This window comes from Rhinolophus ferrumequinum, chromosome 19 (assembly GCF_004115265.2).
Source record: "Rhinolophus ferrumequinum isolate MPI-CBG mRhiFer1 chromosome 19, mRhiFer1_v1.p, whole genome shotgun sequence".
Taxonomy (NCBI): Eukaryota; Metazoa; Chordata; class Mammalia; order Chiroptera; family Rhinolophidae; genus Rhinolophus; species Rhinolophus ferrumequinum.
In genome coordinates this window covers 7387652-7402036 of record NC_046302.1, presented here as the reverse complement: position 1 = coordinate 7402036, position 14385 = coordinate 7387652, and the positions used below count along the sequence as shown (strand labels likewise).

General features: G+C 39.6%; 1 protein-coding gene across 1 annotated transcript in view; it reads right to left on the bottom strand.

Moving 5' to 3' along the window:
* Window positions 1–14385, bottom strand: part of PIEZO2 (piezo type mechanosensitive ion channel component 2) — a 430456-nt gene that overhangs the window by 19528 nt on the left and 396543 nt on the right. The window contains exons 38-44 of the mRNA XM_033087551.1: window positions 13360–13842; window positions 12745–13003; window positions 9648–9830; window positions 6401–6653; window positions 4991–5123; window positions 3620–3767; window positions 3309–3523 (exon numbers count right to left, since the gene is read on the bottom strand). Of these exons, the coding sequence (XP_032943442.1) occupies window positions 3309–3523; window positions 3620–3767; window positions 4991–5123; window positions 6401–6653; window positions 9648–9830; window positions 12745–13003; window positions 13360–13842 (1674 nt within the window). The remainder of the gene's footprint in view (window positions 1–3308; window positions 3524–3619; window positions 3768–4990; window positions 5124–6400; window positions 6654–9647; window positions 9831–12744; window positions 13004–13359; window positions 13843–14385) is intronic.

Genomic DNA, 14385 nt, shown 5'->3' with positions numbered 1-14385 from the left:
CAGGTGACCCAATCGAATCATGAGTACTTAAATGGCAGCTGTGGTCAGGGGGACACTTGACAACAGAAGAGTCAGATGTATGTGATGAGAAAAGGACATGACCCCTTGTTGCTGGTTTTGAAGATGGAGGAAGGGGCCATGAGCCAAGGAATGTGGGCACCTCTAGAAACTGGAAAAGGCAATGAAGTGGTTTCTCCTCTAGAGCCTTTAGAAGGAAATGCAGCTTTGCTGACACCTTGATTTTACTCCTGACCTACAGAACTGTAAGATGATAAATTTGCAATGTTTTAATCCCTAAAAGTGTGATAATTTGTTCCAGCAGCAACAGCAAACTAATACAGGCTGGAGCAACAAAACTATTTGGTGATTTGATTCTGCTGAAGTGACTCTCTGTGACTTTGCCATTCCTCTATTTCTGGAAGCACTGGTCTCTGTGGAGGCTCCCCTGTCAGGATATGGCTTAGGTCCATGATCTGTGGCTGTCATGTGAGATTAGAATGATCAAATTCCTTTCACACTGCACAGTGAAATGGTAGGTTATGTTACTTTAAAAAAATCTGCTTGAAAGCAAACATGTGATGCTTCCTATGGAGGGAAGGATATAGTATACAGTAGGTACAGTATACAATAGCTGTAGTATACAGTAGGTGCAGTATACAGTAGGTATAGTATACACATACAGTCGGGCCAAGAGGCTTGGGATTGAGATCTGGTCTCACCAATAATTAGCTGAATGACTTTGGAGAGATCACTCTTCTGTATGAGTTTCACCTATCTTAATCTATAAAATTAGATAGTATAGGTCTAGAAAGCTTTTTAAGGTCTCTTTCTTCTCTGAAAATAAGAGTTTTTATAAGGGCCTGGTAGAGAATACCTATTTGATATTTTTAAATGTCAGAGAAATTATCAACATTCATCATCCAGCTATCATGAATGTTGAATTTGGTTTATTTCTCTGAGTTGAGAGATAGCTATAATTACATATTTATAGATAAAATTATATTTATTTTATTTTAAAGACTAACAAATATGATTTGCAACATTCTCATGAACAAATTCTAATATTTTTATAAATATTCTAATATTTTGCCTTAATCTGAATTATTTTTTATCATTTGAGATATGTGTGAGCTGGTGCATTTTTGTGATGCAAGAGACATGGATAGTTGACGAAAAGTTCAGGTCGTCTAACTTTTTCATGCAGCCTCTTCAGCACTTCCAACTAGTAAACTTAGTTAACTGTTTGTCCAGTTAGTACAAATTCATAATGAAGAATCCCTCTGATAGCAAACAAGTTTAGCTACATGGTTGCGACAAGTTCGTGAACTTAATTATCAGACCTCGTATGTTTACTCCCCCAGCATACAGTGTGGAACAGAAGACTTACTGGGCTATTGGGAGTCTTCTAGGTAAGAAACCTTTATTTAGTTAGCTCTACTTTGGACTCAAGAAAAATGATACTAATTTCATTTTTCCTTTTAAAATATTTTGCATTGCCACTAGTTGTTATTACAAAGCAATAATTCCCATACTAAAATCAAAAGTTCAGAGCCTTAGCATAATAATCTCAAAATCCATCCATTTTGTTGCAAATGGCAATATTTCATCTTTTCTTATGGCAAAGTAGCATTCCATTGTGTATATATACCACATCTTCTTTATCCAATCATCTATCGAGGACACTTTGGTTATTTCCATGTATTGGCCACTGTAAATAAAGCTGCAATGAATATCGGAGCACATATATCTTTACAGGTAAACGTTTTCAGATTTTTTTGGGTAAATACCCAGGAGAGGGATTGCTGGTCATATGGTAATTCTATTCGTAATTTTTTGAGGAACCTCCACACTGCCTTCCATAGCGGCTGCACCAATCTGCATTTCCATCAATAGTGTAATTTGACTAACCATTGTCACCCCAACAAATTTTAATTTAAAAAAAAGTTCAGAGTCTAAACATTCAGGTGAAAATGAACATTTAGCTAACATTTGTTAGCACATATTTAGATTTCCTCCTTAGGAATTTCAATTAGGAGTTGGCTATGAGCCACATAAGTAATCCATTTTCATTATTTTCCATTCACACTTCAAAAAATGGTATTAGCTAGCCTCAATGACATTTTATTTATAAGGCTTGGCTATGAATGACTCTAATGTCTGAGAAAAATATCAAATTAATATTATACATGAAGACTTTTTAATATGTTTGTTAAAAATATCATTCCTATTACATTATATGGGCACTTCTGTGTTCCCCTTCTGTGGACCCTTTACTTTCATAACCTAACAGAGCTGATAATTCCTGTTTATAGCTGTTTCTCTTGTTTTTCTGTTATCAACTGACACATTCATTTGTTCATGCATTAAGCACCAAGTTGATCCCAAGCACTGTTTTGGGTGGAGGCATGGAATAGGAAGACCTGGGAAAAGTGACATCTGGACTGAGAACTAAAGCGTGAAGAGGATGAGGCACTGTGGGCTGATGTCAGGAGAGGAGGGGAGTGAGCAGAAGGGCTTTGGCATTTGGGAGGGCATGATGTCCTTAGGGAAAAGAAGGTCAACACAGAGGATGCTTAGGGTTCAAGGTGATGGAGGGAAAGATGGCAGCCAGCCACCTCCTAGAATCTTACCAGGCCTGTCCATATCAAACTTTAGGTTACTCTTTTTAAATCCGCCATCTCCAACCCACCTTAACCAGGAGCAGTAGTTGTAGTAACAGCAGCAGGGCCATGGTGTCATGGGTCTGTATGCTTCCTTCCCTGTGTGCTGAGACTGTGCCAGGCACTTTTCCAAATGCTGTTGCATTTAACCCTCACAAGTACCCTACGTGGCAGACACTATTCTCATCTTCTACCGACCCCCACCGAACCTCTACGTTTTCTCCTACCAGTTAGATGGTCTCCATTTTTTTCATCCACTTCTCAAATGACATAGTCTCATGTCCTCTCATCTGAAGACCATGTTCCAATTCATCTCTGTATCTACTAGGTGTAGAGACAATCACAGCATAAGAAGCCTAAGTTTGCTCTGATCCTCAGGGTTGTCACCTCTCTTATTCTGAAAACCCTGTTTGTATGTATGCATATGAACATGCAATGAAAATATTTTTGAGGAATCAGTTCACACTTTGGATTCATACTGAATTTCATATTGATTAAAAACTCTAACATTTCTTACCCATGGGCCTGCTTTGCCATGCCTCTGCCTGCACCTGGTGATTTTGCTGTGCTGATGCATATGGAGTGATAACCGAATGGAATGTGTTAGCATTAAGGTGGGCCCACGGCTCCGGTTTCCAAAGACCTTACCTCTCAGTCACACCAGGCAAGATGAAGAACATCCAGAAGTGAATTCCAAACACAAGAATGACCTGGAAAATGACCTTTCCCAATACAGTCTTCCTGAGGTACAATGCTCGGTCCACCACCATGGTTCCAAACTGAATGAGAACCATCACCAGAAATGGCCCAGGTACCTGGTCCTCAGACAGTGAAGAGGTGATGTCTGCTGCTGCTGAGTGTTTCTGGGAAAAAGACAACAGGTTCAGGTCTGCGTGGCATTTCCCAGGACAGCATCACTATTAGTCACTAGAGGGACTGTGGCCTTTACCCCCACCTACCCCAAAGGCCCAAAAGCCAAAGACTATGATGACAAAGTCGACAGTGTCAGCCAGGAACATGAGCACATAGACATCGGTCACAGCGCTGTAGTCTGGGTGGATGAGGTTGTAGAAGAACTGTCTGATGGGCACATATATTTGCAGAGTCCTGCAAAACAGAGACCCCCCCAACCCACTTGCTTCAGGAAGGGCAGGATGGGAGGAATGACCAGATACCGCAATCATTCTGTTCCTACACATTCCTCTTTCCAGCCAGGTTGCACCTCTCTTACAGCCTCAGGATAGTCCGGCTGCAGAGCAACTCCTGTACTAACAGAGCATAGATGAGTTCATTGCCAAGGTAGGCACTGCAGCCCTTTTTGCCAATGGGACCACAAATCTTTTCTCTCGCCTGAAATGTAAGAGAGTGGTATAAAGACCTGGAATTTAGGTGCCTGGTTGGTCACTTGGTTCAATTCCTCTTCACTTGTGAGACCTTGAGCCTGCTACTTAACGCTCGGTGTTTTTGTTTCCTCTTCTGTAAAATGTGGGTAATAATAAGAGCTGAGGCACAGGGCTGGGGTAAGAAATAAATGGGAATGCATGAGGGCTTAGACCTGACATACTGACCCGGCACTGGGTCATCCTTAGGCATTCCTGCCCCTCCCGTTTTTGGTCCTGAGCATCTCCTGGTTTCTAGAGCCCTGGGCTTTTGAACTCACATTGCTCTGTCCTTTATAACTGTGTCCTGGCTCTTGCTTGTCTGCCCAGCCTCTGCCCTATTTTATGTGCTCTGGCTTCTGCCTTCAATTTAAGGCCACATTCAGGTGTGGATGGCCTTCCTGGTCTCAAAGCCCACATTCAGGGCCAGCCCTGCTGTATGTCCTCCATCCCCACTCCTTGTCTGCTGTTTGTCTGTGTCCCTGACACTTAGCAGGGACCTGTGCATTTTGTTGGAGACTGGCTATATGTCAAAGGACAAACTATTTCCCCACCATGTGCCTCAGTTTCCCCTCTCTAGGATGAGAGTGTATGTCTAAGGCCCTTCCCGCTTTGACATCAAATTCCAATTTGTCCAGTTGGATTTTACTGTGATAATGCCTGGAATTACTTACTGTGAGCTCCTGAAATTACTTATTTATCCTGTTCAAATAGAAAATTGTATTTGTAAATGTAGTGGATGTAAAACTGAATCACACTTATTGAAAAGTAATTTTTATACAATATAATAATGGGTCGATTTATTCTGCCTTACGAAGGTGATGTTTGTGATATGAGAAGTCATTCTCTGCTCTTTACCTATGGTTTATATGAAATAATTGTTATCAATTATTTCCCAAAGTTCCCCACCCTAAAATAAAACTCATGACGTGAATGTTTTTACGCACTCACTTCTTTACGGTAAATGCTTTTGCTTTGATTAAATGTTCTTGAAGCTTTTCCACATAAAGTTCCCTTTTGCTTTTTTGCTTGATGCTCAAAACACTGCTTCCTTTTTGACTGCTGTTTCGGGTGCTTGTGCTGCCTAGACATAAAAGAAAACTGTGTGAGGGATATGAATGACAAATGTCTAAGTATTACATTGTTTTGTACACCTGACACTAATAAAAAGTATGTTAAAAAAAAAAAAAAGAAAACCAAGGTGCACCGTGAGGTACAGGTTTATTGACATAGATGTCACAGGAGTCCCTGGGGCCACAGGCAGGGGGATGGCTTGAAATTGTTTCCAGGTGAGAACACACAGGTGCCTATAAGAATGGTGACTGAGAATTTGGAAAGTGCCGTCTCAACTCTGCTTCTGTAGGGAAACACATCTGTGGGTTTTCACACCCAGTGCTGATTCTTTCCTGGATTGTTATGTGATCTTTGTGCCAGGAAGAAATACATGGGAAGAAGAGCTTTCATAGTGCTAAGTGGGGTCCTAGGTGGCAGGTGTTCCAGATTGGGTCCATGACCCATCCCTTTTCTCATGTCCTACTTTCTTTAACTGAGAAATGAATGTAAGATGACCTGCCAACATCTGCCTGAAAAGTATATTCTGAAGATGAATATAGTCATGTGCCAATTAACACAATGGGGATACATTCTGAGAAATACAATTTCGTGGTTGTGTGAACATCATAGAGTGCACTTACACAAAGCTGGATGGCATAGCCTACACACTTAAGCTATAGCTCTATGGTATACCCATTTGGGTGTGGTATACCTGAAAAGTCATGATGCAGCACATGACAGTACACAGTGTTTGGTAAGCTTCAAACAGGAGCGCTATCAATACAAGCACATAATTACTCCAGGAGTGGCAACTGTAAGGCGTATCTACTTTCTGATTACACTTACTGTTAGTAAGAAATTAATAACTAGCTGAGGAAATCAGTAGATGGTGTGGCTAAAAAGTTCCCTTCAATAAAATCTAAATACATTTTTGAAATAAATTGTGATTTACAGCACTCTGGACACACCCAGCAGAATCTCTGGATAGGATCTTAAAACTATCATGTGCCCAGCAGCGTGGCACCAGGTACCACGCAGTGCGCTGGTCACTCTTCACAATTATCTGAAATAACCTGTCCTGGGAAGGAATCGGACATTTGAGCAACGATGTGACTGCCTCAGGTCACACACAGCTGAGTCAGGATTTAAACTTGGGTCTGTTTGATTTCAAATTACTTTCTTTTCACATCACAAGATCTGTCTCCTTGGTAACACCCAACAAACTCCCCTGCCCCAGACCCACTGGCACCAGGAAAACTAAACACCTCAGGGTGTTATTCCAGCCCAAGGACACCACAGGATGGATACCTCTTTGGGACCTAGTTGAAGAAAAGCTGGATCTAGGTGATATCTGGGAGCTGCTGCCAGAGCGTTTCCTCCGTACAGCTGTCGGCTGCTCAGGGAAGGACACATGCACTGACTCTGTGGATGCGGCCAGGTTGATGGATTTCAGAGAATCAGAGGAAGCCCTTCTGCCACGACTGAGGGACAGCTCATCATCTGATTCTTCCTTGCCGGTGCCACTCTCAGTGATGTCATCTTCATCCCATAAGCCATGGCACTAAAAAAGCATTGGAGGGGACAATTCAGACTGCCATTTGAGGTGAGAGAGCTGGTGTTCTGCCCTACAATATCTCACCCAACATACTCTCCCCCAAGAGTAGAAAACCAAAGGTAAAACAGAGTGACTATAGTTGATAACACTATGTTGTATAACTGAATATTTGCTAACAGAGTGGAACTTACATATTTTTTCATACTTTAAATATTTTACAATTTTATTTGTCAATAATACCTCAATAAAGCTGAAATTAAAAAAAAGAAAAAGATTGGAAACCAAGGAAGGGGAAGGGATTCTAAGAAAGCTTATCTGTAATGTTGTGATGGTCCCTGTAGAATAGAGATGAGTGAGGGTAGATGCTAAGACTTTGGCTAATTAATTGAGATGGAGACAGGTGATGTTTGACAGATGGAGTAAACATGAAATTATAATCACTTGACTTGTTCCTTAAGCGAAAGTGCTTTCCAGAACACACATCTCTATGCTTACAGTAACATTCAAAGTATCTACTTGAAATATCAGTGGGTGAATTTAGCCTCACTGCCTCGTGTTCCCCAAATATCTGTACTTGAATAATGATGCTGCCCCTCCTCCAGCCTGTATAACAAGATATGAATCCTTGAATCACCCATGGCTAACTCAAAAACAGAGCTGCACATAACTTTACTCAAAAAATGTTGGCTCACAAGTTATGATGCATTCTACACAGGCTGGGTTTTGCTTCAAGAAAATGGGACAAAAGGGGCTCATAAAAAGGGGAGGAATGACAGTAGAAAAGAAGGCTGAGAAACCAGGGACTGTGTTGGAGCGATATGCTACCTGGACCACAAGTCACCCTTATTATGAGATGACCTTGCTGCTGTTGGATGAAATGCCCAAATGAGCTCACTGCCTCCTGAGCATGCTCTGTGTTTATTCCCCAAGACTGACCAGTCCTCCCTCTGACACATATGTCAGAGGATAAAAGCTCCAGGCCAATTTGCCATAAATCAGTTAATCAAAAACCAACTCGGAGAATAATCAATTCATCAAGACAAAGTCACATAATTTGAAGATTATTCTTAAATATTTATTTATAGATATATTGTTGTTTAAACATATTGAATTATTCTTATAAACAAACATTTTAGGTGTTCTTAATGGGATTTTTCAGTTTATACTGATTTCTTTCAAATCATTTAAAAAGTTGTTTTGTCTTTTGCCAACATTTTAACATATTTGGATTCTTTTTCTACTTTCTTAGCAGTATATTTAAGTTTGTTAATCTTCTAATTATTCATAAAATTGCAGCAATTAATATTAAATAGGATAGACTTAACCACTTTTTACATTTCTACATAGTTTTCATTATTTGGTTTCCATAGTAGCATTCTATATGAGGTTTATTCTTTTCAAAAACTGTAGGGTCTTTTGGTCTTCCTATAAAAAGATTTATCATTTCAAAAAGTATTTTTCATATCATTTGCCAAAATTTCAGCATAATATCAGTACCTTAAATCTCATATACATTCACCATATAAATGAAATTTTCAAAGAAGAAATCACCAAAATATTGTTTATTATATACTTTAAATATAAAATTGTAGCTGTTAAACCATTTGAATATTGATGAAAAATAGTAAAATTGCCTAAAGGTTTATAAAATTTTCAAAATTACATGCAAAAAGGATACAAAAGTTGCAAAAGAATTCTAAAGTGGTCAAAATTATACCATCATTTTTAAATGCTGAAATTTAAACTAATTTCTAGAACTAAAACAATAAGATTAATACATTTATTAATATACTCATAACAATAATTAATAAATTGGATTAATTCAGGTAGTTAACATATTCATCAGAAGAACTGGAGTATTTGGGCAAATTCAGTTTTGGCTAGCTGCTGTCCTCAGATAACATACCACAACCCAATTACCTAAGAAGACTCCCCCAAATGGAAGGTTCGGGACTTGGGTACTTTGCAAGGTGACAAAAGATACAGTGAAGATCTTGACCAAAGGTATATGAAGATGAACCCAGTTTGAAATAGCCCATTGAGTAGGACAGAAGTTGAACACACTGTTACATAGGTATGTGTGCATATATGTATATGCGTGTATAATATATATAGTATTAACATAGGTCAAGCCTATTCTAAAAAAGGAACTAATAAAGATACTACTTGATAAAATAAATTTAAAATATTTTATAAAAGGAGACAAGGTTAAAGGAAGAGAAGTAAGGTTGTGACAATAGTCACATCAACACATAAAATGTGTGCTATACAATAATTTCTAATTTTTATCATTGAGTAGCATATTTTACATACATACAAGCTTAGCTTATAGTTCACAGGATACAAGAAGGAAAAACCCACATAGTTGCTCAGGATGACAAGAGTTACTGAACCTGAGACAGGTCATCCTGTAGTCATGTCTTCCCAAAACAGTGTGATAAATGGCTTTCTTAACAATAAGCTTACGGAAAGCAAGGCACTGGCTTCACCAGACTATTTAATGTATGATCTCTCACCAAAGCTAATGGTTTCATGACAAGAAACTACCCAATAAAACAACGCTACTAGAAGAAGATAGGCAGAGATTGGGAAGGAGATAAGAGGCAATATGATCCACCCCAAATTCTAGGTCTCTGATGTTCCGGCTTAAACTAGGAGTAGAATTTAGCATATCAGGCATTAAGATATTGTATGCCATTCAAGCAATTCCCACAAATGTGGTTTAGTCATTATATATTCAACCCAGGGTAGAACTATGGGGAAATATTCTCCCCGATTTATTACAAATTCCATTATTGAGTACAGTGTTGGAGAAAATGTCCACTAAATGAGTATAACTGTTTTTTAGTGTGTGTTTGTTTGTTTTTTAAAAGAGCATACAGGTAGATGCCACCCACTGTCCCCTCAGCACTGTCACCAATCCTAATGTTCACATTCTCCAGGAGTGTTACAGGGACTGCAATTATCAACATGTGCTGGCTAACTGGTAACGGGCAGTACCTTCAGAATTGATCGATGGAAGAAAAGAGCCAGGAGCTGAATGAGGTCATAAAGAACATAGCCTTCTTTCTTTTCCACACCTATGATGTTAGGTGGATGGTAAGGTTTATCCTTGTTCAATTCCACATTCTTATTCCAGGGAAAAAACCCAAATTGGAAGAAATACTTGACCACAATTGTCACCTGCACACAGACGATAGGAATAAAAAAAAAGTACTCCTTTTAAGAATAGTTATATAAGAGAAACAGCAATATGAAACATTAAAAAAATCCGCTTCACAGTTTTGATCATAGGAATACACAGAATTATGTGGAATAATAACATTATTATTTTTACAGAGCGTTGACTTAGAACAAAGGCTATATATCTTACCCTCACAAATGCCTTTGATGGTAGATGTATCAGAGCCAGTCAGGTTACTCGTGACACTGCTTAAATGATTTCCTTAAGTTAGTTGGTTAATTTATACTGATTTAATTTATATTTATATAATTATGCTGCTATTAAAGCATGGTAATTAGGAAAAATTAACAGAATAATATTTATGTGTTTTTATTTTATATATTGCTGTAATTGGTAATCTTTATGAGCACAGTTTTGATGTACACAATTTTTACTTTACTCCAATCTCTTTTTTCTCACTACTTTATTGCTCATTGAAATTTTTTCTCAAGAAGAAATACAAATAAGTGTAACAAACTGGTAACTAGTTCAGGGTATAAATGTTGTGGAGAAGTAGTTTGATGAGGTAGAAAGACAAATGAGAAAATTGATGGGTTTCATATAAGCATACCTCTAATGTCTGTATCATCAGGAGTTCATTGTAACATATAATTCATCAATAAAAAATTCGTTCAAAAGTCCTCTCTTGACCTAGAGTCTCCCTTTAGCTCTTCTCCTCTAGGACCTTCTTAGTCAAGCTTCTGCAAAGAACAGTCCTGTGTTTCTCCCCTTAGTGGACGGCATCCCCACATACCAAATGCTCATCCTTGCTTCTCCGTTTCTCCCTCACACTCCAACCAGTTTTAGTCAATTACTAAAACCCCATTTACCCACTGATCATCAACCTCATTGTCACTGCATTCACACCCTATGACTTCTCACCCAGACAGCTAAAATCATTTCCTATCTGGTCTCCATGCCTCCCCATTCATTCTGCATAAATCTTGCAAAAAGGCAAACCTGATTGAGTCATGCCCCTGTTCAAATCCTTCAGTCCAAGGGGATAAGTCCTAAGCATAAACCCTGTTGACATTCCCAAGCTCAATCTGCTGCACTCTCCACTTGCAGCCTGCCTTCTAACTATCAAAAGCCACCTGTCATTCTTAGCACTTGCCAGGTTTGTCTTATGCCTTTGTTTCTTTTCATGGGTTATTCCTAATGACAGCAGCTCTCTGTGTTATTCTTCCTTTGGTGATCTTACACTCATGGCTTAAGACTCAGCTCTAAGTTCTCTTTCACTGAGAAGTTACCGTGATATCTAACCTCTTTCCACCCCACCAGGCTGCACGAGGTACAGCCTCCATCTAAGTCTTGTATAGTCTCTAACGAAGTTTTGTACCAATTGTAGGGCAATTCTTTGTTTACCTCATATCTGTCTACCACATTAGACTGTGAGCCATTGAGAAATAGAAACTGCTTTTTTTCCCCTTTTCTTTTTTTTTACTTGTTGTATTTTCATCCTGAGTTCTTGGGTTTTGGCACATAGTCCACATTGTGGAGTGAATTAACATCAACTTCCTACTTCTTTAACAGCAATTTCCTACTTCTTCATTCCTCAGTGTGACAGAAAAAATGGAGGATCCAAGTTTACTCAACCAGGAAGATTTTATTTTTAAGATGAAAGCTGTGTATAACTAGCTCTTGTTCCGTTTTCCACATTCTCAGTACCTGTTCATACTTTACTCCTAGGTGAGAAAATCCCTCCCACAGAGGTGTTAGAGAATGTACCCATTCCCCAAATAAAGAGTCATTTATATTCTGCATAACAAAGTGATGTAATGGAAGTAATATTTAAGAACAATTATTTTGGCAGATTGTGATGTACAGGCTAATTAAAGTAATATTTGGTTTTTCATCTTTTATTTTTATTATGGAAATAAGATACATGACATTAATACTTTAAGCTGAATAATTTTGATATGATTTAACACATAACTTTGCTTTTACTGTTGAGTTATTTATAAACCTGCAAAATTTCTAGACTCAATCACAAGTATTATAATTTAAGAAGTAATTACAGTACCATTATTAGTGAAAACCTTTTCTCATGAGTCAGGTAAGAAAATTAGCCTTCTTCACAAACCTAACACAAAGAACTATGATATCCCAAGGCACAAAGTCTATAGAGCTCCCTTTTCTTTTCTTTTAAATTAAACTTTATTGGGATGACAATTGTTAGTAAAGTTACTTAGGTTTCAGGTGTACAATTCTGTAACACAGCATCTGTATATTCAATTTTATGGTTGCAATGGGAATTCGTGATCTTCTATATATTTAATAGAATAGAAAAGCAGATCCATACAATTGGTCAGAGTGTCTCTTGTACTCTCACAAGTGATGGAAGTGGGCTGGCAATTCACAATTTTTGTTATTCAGATTTTTAAGTGGGTCATTATATACCTTTGTGTTTTGAGGTGTGGAAACTGGCTTTTAGGCTCAAAAATGGAAAATACGCATATTGCATCAAACTATATTCAAAGTACTTACTATATTGTTTAATTCAGTATCCACTCAAATGATATCCACAGGCTCCAGGCACTATGTTTAGTTCTGCATGGCACTGTTAATGTCTCATGGTTAATATTATAAGACAGACAACCAGGCTTCAGATGTCTGCCCCAACACTCACCAGCTGGGTAACTTTGGGCCTTTAGTCTCACTAACAGCTGGTTCCTTATCTGTTAAATAGGAATCATAGCAGCAGCTATCTTGTGTGAGGTGTGAAATGTGAAAAGATACATAAAATTACCAGCATTAGATAACTGTTATACTCATTTGTCTATCTAAGAATATTCATCTAACTGATTGTTCTGTGTGAAACTACCTGGAGTCAGGGCAGGCCCACCTAGAGTGAAGGTTCCACCCAAGGCCTACCTCTGTGTAGACAATGGCCATCATCCAGAACCGTCTGCTGGGCCTTGGGACAGACAGCATGGCCCAGAGGAAGATCAGAATGGGGAGTACGAGGGTGATCATGGAGGCAGAGACCATGTGGTTGAGGATGATCACAAAATAGCACACCATTTCTGAGCGGGCCACCAGAGTGTTGTACATGGCATAGAACAACAGCAAGAACCTGGGCTGGTCAACGTAGAATTTTTCTGACTCTTCAAGCTCATCGTCATGGAACATCCTGTTTAAGTAAACAACATGACAATAAATTTACTTCATTTCTCCAAATTACTTTTTTCCATTTTGCATGATCCCTCCTGTCCTTCCTCGTTTCCTATTTCCCCAGATTTCTTGCAGAAACAACCTACATTTTTATTACAGAAAGAAATGTGAACACGGTGTCTATTGACAGCTTCTGCTATTCTACCATTTAGTGATAGAAGACCTTAAGTTTCATATTTGCAGTAATGAAAATTGTATCTGTTAGCTGTAAATATCTAGGTGGGTATTTTTAATAGTGAGTTTCTCTATGCACAACCACAGCACATGGAAGCGCTGACCCCCAGCTCTGCCTTCAAGCAGCCAGCGGGCTCTTACTTGTTCAGCAGCAGCTCGCTGGCAGTCAGCTCATGAGTCAGGGGTGGTAAGATGCTGGATTCCAGCCTGTCGGAGCGGCTGTCGTCGGGGCTGACCGCCATGCGGTTGGGGCTTGCAGAGTCATCCCTCGAGCCGAAGGACAGGCGCTCAAAACTGACCGCCTTGCTGTAGGACGGAGGGACCTCCACGTCGCCCTCCTCGGTGGAGTACTGTGGCAGCTCAGTGTCAGGGGTGAGGCTGGCCTCCTCGGATTCTTCCGTCTCCTCTGCCTCCTCCACCTCCTCCTCCTCCTCTTCCACCTCCTCCACTTCCTCGTCTTCCTCCTCCTCTTCGGGCCCCTCTGGCCCTGCATCCAACGTGGCCTCACCGCCCTCATCGTCAGTGTCCCTGACTCCCACCTCCTCATCTTGCTCCGTCTCCACCTCTTCTATGGTTTCTGTGGTCCCCTGGCGCGAGTATAGCATGGTGCACTGCGTGGGCTCGCTGTTAGGAGAAAGGGACCCACACAGACACTTGTCTTAGCATACAGTTCCTTGGAATCCCTCCAAATTCTCAAGAAACTTTCTCAGCACTCCCAAATAAAAACATCAATGCATGTGAGAAAATTAAATACCCCATCTCACCTCCGTGCATTCTACCTGCTTTGTTCCTTCGCGAGATTCACTTCTGGTCTGCAGAGACTGAAAACAGCAGCCTCTCAAATGCAAAAGCTGACAGTGCACACACCCAGTTGAAAACCAGAGTAAGTCAACATGTCTCACAAGTTGCTAACCCCAACTATGCACAGAGTTTTTAAAAATGGTATCAAAATTCACAGCCATGGGTTCCATTGTTTATCTCCAAATCAAGACATAGCATAGCATACCTACCATTATATATATTTTAAAGCAGGGTGCATATACAAATGAGAAAGAAGTCTTGCCAGTTTGGGTCTGTTGATGTTGACCAAGATAAACTCTAATCTCAATCTTGTGTAAGGGACCCACCCCGATCCAGAAGAGGAGGATAGAAATGATAAAATATTGG